The 6,000-nt window shown below is 47.1% G+C and overlaps 1 protein-coding gene across 1 annotated transcript in view; it reads left to right on the top strand.

Moving 5' to 3' along the window:
- LOC147031105 (V-set and immunoglobulin domain-containing protein 1-like) overlaps positions 1–6,000 on the top strand; it is a 41,660-nt gene that overhangs the window by 14,373 nt on the left and 21,287 nt on the right. Inside the window, exons 3-4 of the mRNA XM_085875835.1 lie at positions 1,807–1,999; positions 3,090–3,221. Coding sequence (XP_085731961.1) covers positions 1,807–1,999; positions 3,090–3,221 — 325 coding nt within the window. The remainder of the gene's footprint in view (positions 1–1,806; positions 2,000–3,089; positions 3,222–6,000) is intronic.

The raw sequence follows: 6,000 nt of genomic DNA, 5'->3' as shown, positions 1-6,000 counted from the left end.
TATCAAAATTTTGCTGAAAATGTCCTTCAATGAAATAACTCCGCCATTCTTTTTTTACAAACTTCTTCTCGACACCGAAAATATTATGAGACAAGAAATGTAAAGGTGACAGTCACTCGTTTTGTTGTGCATCCGTGGCTTCTGAAAGGGGCTGTGACATCTCCACCATGGGCGCCCGGCGCCAGGTCACCACCGACGTCCTATCGTGCGTCAGCATCGAAGGCGATGCAGCAGCAACTAGCCAGGGCCAATTTTATCACGAGGTCGACGATTTCATCACGACGGAATGATGTGATGTTTGTGAAATGTTCCCTCGACATACCGGTCTGCCTGTTGGTTCGGGTTCGGGTTAGGGTTAGGGTTAGGGCTGTTGCATATCAAATTTGATGTTTTTTATTCGAGAACTAGCAGCTTAGCAGGAATTTTGTTTTAATACAAGATCGTGCCTCGTGGAAGAGCGAGAACCCATAACGGATCAAGATGCAACATAACAAAAGGAACAGCGGAGAGAGATGGTGGAAAGCACCGACGCAAGGTTGAAGGACAAAAGAGCTGGACACTGACGGACAAACAAGGGATGCGGGTAAGAATGTGGGGTTCAGGGAGAATGCAAGGAGTGCACGAGATAGTTACAAAAGCAAACTCTCAGGAAGGAAAAATACTGGGAATTTGGAAGGAGTGGGGGGGGGGGGGGGAGGAGGGAGGAGTTAACGGGAGTTGAAAAGATAAGTGTTTGGGATGGGGGACGATCTGAGATGGTGGTGAACGGCTGTCTTGAAGACATGGAGAGAAGAATGAGATTGAAGAGAATGTGGAAGTTGGTTCCACAGGTGGGGAAAAATAACAGAAGAACGAATGAGTGGAGGTGAGCTTCGATTCTGAATTATGGGAGTTTCACTGGAAGGGGGTCACTGGTAGACTGTGTGTGCCTTGCAGAAACCTGGGGGGGGGGTGAGTGGAGGAGCACAGAAAGGGCAGAGGCTACAAGACCAGAAAGTCTGTGGAAGAAGACAGAAACCACTAAGCTGTCTGCAATGACAGTGAATATGCTCAGCTTCATCATGGGAGATTCCAATGGTATTTTGAAGGTCTTGGTTTCTCCAACATCAAGCTGGGCAAGGTGTGAGACGGGGGTGCCAGCCCAGATTGAAGAGCCATACTCCATCAAGCTGCACATGGAGGCTTTGTGGGTGGATAGGAGTTCAGGTGTAATATCAGTATCACGATACAATGTTAGTGCTAAATGTACTGTTTACATCCACTGCTGAGTCACTGTAGTTAGAACCATCAGGCAGTGGCCATGATCAGAGTATCATGATACGGTACTTTCCGTTTTAAATCGAATGCATGAGGAACTATCCTGCCCTCTAATGGTCCTGACAGCATCAGGCAGAGGTCTTGCAGTTAGCTTTGAGCCTGACAAAAACTGTTAGATTGGGGCTTCACAGGGAGGTTGTTGCATCACAAAGTGTGCCGACCCTTGGATGGACGTAAAGCTGCGTCTCTCATCGACTAACATTTGCTGGTGGACGTCAAACATCGCACGGAGTCAGGCCTGGCCAGCCGGTTCGTGAAAGACGTACCAAAATTTCCTTTCAACAGACTTCACAATAAGGTGGTGGGATTAATTTTGCTTAGTAATGTTGTCGTAGTAGTCACCTATCCTTGAGTGGTGACTTTTGTTGCGAGGAATGGGTAACCTTTTAACAGAAGCTTAATTGTCATGCAAAATGACTCGGTGTTCGAGTCATATCCAAGCTCTTGTGCTCATGACATCTCTTACCTGCATTCCCTGCCCTGCCATAGGTGTGTGCACTCAAGCATGAAATCACCACAATTTCTCTTGGTCAGTTTTCTGGGAGAGCTGACTGTTTTGGAAATGGCACCCTTCGTGTAAACAAGTCCCAGGCCATGGACAGTGGTTCTTACACGTGCCTTGAAAGTCGTATGCTGTCTGCACAACCGCAAACCTTCTCCTCATTCAACGTCAGCATATACAGTACGGTTGGCTCCTCGCAACTCGAGATAAGACACGAGCACTCCCTGCACCCTGCCATGTTGCTATTGTTGTGACGTTTCGCTTTGAGTGGAATGGTTAATGATGCAACGATTGTTGTTTTGGGACTTCTCATTTTGTGCGTGCACAATGATTGGTTTATCATGGAATGGGTTTAGTATTTGCAATGTTAGTTCAATAAGGAATAAAAAAAAAAAAAATGTAAACTACATTGATAATTGTTGTTAAAAATGGCACGTAACTATAGCAACTCACCACGGGGTAGAAGCAAGAATCATTGTTGGATATGAGCACGACTGAGTGCCTGGGTCGGGATTTATCTGGATCAGTCGAGACTGGCCTGAACAAGTCAAAATTTTGGAATCCAGGGCAACCGTGGGATTGGCTTTTCAGAGAAGAGGAGCACAGCTCTCGGTGGGCATTTATGAATCGAACTTATAGGGGCAGGTGACATCGCGAGACACACGGAGTGGATGAAAGAGGAGGCGTTGATGAGGTAGCTCGTGTTGCATTCCTGCTTTTAGGGCGATTCTCCCTTCGGAAAGAGCGCGTCGAGAGCAGATCAAGGACAGACACACTGCTGTTTCTTGGGGGAATTTCCCCCCTTTCGATCGAAGCGAGGAGCTTCGAGGGGCGATTCTCGTCCGAGTGGACTCGGCCGGAAGAGAATCCTTTGTTGTTAAGGCTTGGAATTCCCCCAGCCTTTCCCTTCCTTCACCCCCTAATAAGTCCATTGAAAAGGATCGACATCATTTTGAATCGTGTGACATGAACGAAGTTGGTCATCGGTACCTTTTCAATTAGCAATTACGCAGGTGGGGATGACATAACCTTTATGATGACCCTTGTACTGGGATGGTACCCTCAGGTCCTTGTGAGCATTGCCGACAGGATGTGGTTTTCTAGAGCAGAATCTTGCGAAGCCCCAATGAGTAACGTAACAGCAGTTACCGCAGATGCGTTACAATAATGGTATTTGTTGTGATAATTACCGTATTGTTATTGTTTTCGCGTCTCGAGTTCATGTTGCTCTCATGTGCCGTTGAATGAGTAGTTCATATTGTCCCACCAGAGCGACCAACCGGACCGAGCTGCCATTTGGAAGGGGACGTTGTGCCACGGGGTAACGTATCCCTGTCTTGTGAGGGGGCTACCGGATGGCCGAATGTAACATACGGCTGGTTAGGAGCTGATGGGGAAAGAGGTAATGACTGCTCCTTCATCATGATCTCACTTGTTCATATTTAATCATTCATTTTTAAAAAAATCATAACACCTGGTAAAGGAGGATGATGAACATTTCCAATGCTTCCCTTCCTTCGTTTCCTTTCTCACAGGTTTTCCTGATTATTTTGTTCACTCGTTACAATCCAATGTTCTTCCTTTTTTGATAATTTTTCTTGCAGTTATTTTCTCCAGACCATCAACAGCGATCTTCAAGTATCTTTATACTTTGCTAAGAGCAATTTCACAAAAAATCATTGTGTCATGCATGATGTTGTATTGATATTATTCCATCAAATGTGTGGTAACTAACCTGGTTATTCTGTTACAACAACACAAGTGGATGTCGTGTTCAATTTTTTATTTTTTGTGTGCCTTCTCAAGGCTCGTATGAGATCAAACACACAACGCACAGCAAGGGGGGCATGAGATAAGAGGGGCGTGGGAGAGGGAAGGACAAAACAGTGGGAAACGGAGACATTCGGAGATCTGTGGGAACACGAGATATACAAGATGGACATTACAGGGACTTTCAGGAAGGAATGCAGGAAATGTGAAGGACGTGGGTTTGGGGTGGATTAACGGGGATAGAAAAGATCGAGGATTTGGATGGGGGATGATAAGAGGTGGTGGTGAACAGCTGTTTCGAAGGCCTGGAGGGAAGAATGGGATTGAACAGAGTGAGGGAGTTTATTCAAAAGACAGGAAAAAAGAGGAATGAAAGAGTGAAGGTGAGCAGTGATTCATGATTTTGGTAGTTTTACCAGAAGGGGGTTGTTGGCGAACCTTGAGTGCCCTGCGGAAATATGGTGGGGACAAATCACAGAGAGATCAAGGGGGGGCGAGACCAGAGAGGAGATGGTAGAAGACAGAAAGACCACCGACCTGCCTGTGGTGAGAGAGTTAGAGGCCCAAAGACTTGGCCTCATCGTGGGAGATGCCAATGATCCGAAATGCCTTGGTTTCCACAGTGTGAAGCCAAGAAAGGTGGGAGGCAGGGGCACCAGCCCAAAGGGGAGAGCAGTACTCCATCAGGCTGTGTACGAAAGCTTTGTATGTGGTCAGGAGCTCGGGTGGACCGAGAAAAGACTTTGCACGACAGAGGATTCCCAGTCGGCAACTGGCTTTGGAGACCAGGTTGTAAATGTGGCTTTCCCAGGAAAGATCATGACAGATTGTGAGACCCAGAAGCTTGAAAGAGAGGACTTCTTCCAGAGGATTGTTGAGAAGGTTGATTTGGGGGGGGGGGGGTTCCAAACGGTCCTTTCGGAGAGACATCGTGAGAGTGTGAGATTTGTCTGGATTGAAAGACATGTTCCACGTGTTGGACCAGTTTGTGATTTTCCCCCGATCTGCAGAGAGTGAAGAAGCTGCTGCTTGCCGGTCTGAGGGATGACAGATGGTACAGCAGATGGTGGAGTCATCAGCAAAGAGAAAAAGAGGATTTTCCAGAGAGTCGGAGAGATCGTTGATGAAAACCAGAAAAAGAACAGGGCCCAGAACGCAACCTTGAGGAACTCCAGCCTGGACAGGAAGAGGGGATGAAAGAACTCCATTTAGGGCCACACGTTGACTGTGACAGGAGAGGAAGTCTGCAAGCCATGAGTGGGGATGGCCTTGGATACCATAGGAAGAGAGTTTGGTGAGCAGTGCAGGGTACCAGACCGTGTCAAAAGCACGTGTTCTGTCTCGTGATATGGCTCTGATTTCATGTCCGGCATTGAGGACCTCCATCCATTGTTTGGAGAGTAGAAGCTGCATATCTAGGGTCGAGTGAACTGGTCTGAAACCAAATTGATGATCGGAAATCAAGCCATTGGAGAAGAGGAAGGATTTAATGTCTGAAGCGATGATGGATTCTATAACCTTGCTGATGATTGGGAGAAGGCTGATTGATCTGTAGTTGCAGGTATCTGTTTTTGCATCTTTTTGTGCAGGGCAGAGATGTTTGCTGATTTCCAAGCAGATGGCAGATGACTTTGAGGAAATGAGAGAGTGAATAGAACAGAGAGAGGGTGAGCAAGAGCAGAGGAGCAGGTTTTTAGGAAACGTGGACTGATGCCGTCTGGACCGGTTGCAGAATCTGAGTCGAGGTTTGACAGCAAGCTCTCCACCTTGTCAGGAGAAAAGGACACAGAGTCCAGGGACAGTTGGGTGCGACTGGGTAAGGTGGGTAGAGAAAGTGATGGGTTTTGGATATGATGTCGAAGCAAACACCGGGTTTAGGCATTCAGCCTTTTCACGTGCGGTATCGGCAGTGCGGCCATTTGAGGTAAGGGAGGGGATGGAGGGGGAACATACACCAGAAACAGATTTGATTAGATGCCACCAGGATTTGGAGGAGGGAGAGAGGTTTGAAAGTTCAGACTTGAGCTGAGAAAGATGTTGTTTTCTGGCTCTCCTGAGGGTAGATACACACTTATTCCGAGCTTTATGGAAGGAACTGAGATTACCCTCAGTTGGGTTTGCTTTCCATGAGGCAAAGGCAAGTTGTTTCAGGACAACTGCCTCACCACAAGCTTCAGTGAACGAAGGATGGTAGGAAGGGTAGAACAACTGAAGATGAGAGGGGATAAATCTGTGCATGAGGGAGAATAAGTTTCTTTGAAAGAATTCCCAGGATGAGTTGATGTTGGAGAAAGTAACGATCGGAGACCAGTGCAGAAGTTTGATAGCTGCTTGGAGACCAAGCCGGTCGGCCTGAGTGAAATGCCAGACTCGACAGCGGTTAGGTGGTTCTCTGATAACAGCCAGAGATG

Source organism: Eptatretus burgeri, chromosome 3 (genome assembly GCF_056783735.1).
Source record: "Eptatretus burgeri isolate ZD-2024b chromosome 3, Ebu_testis_v1, whole genome shotgun sequence".
Lineage (NCBI taxonomy): Eukaryota > Metazoa > Chordata > Myxini > Myxiniformes > Myxinidae > Eptatretus > Eptatretus burgeri.
The sequence above is the reverse complement of the archived record's forward strand: the minus strand, read 5'-3'. Positions and strand labels throughout refer to the sequence as shown.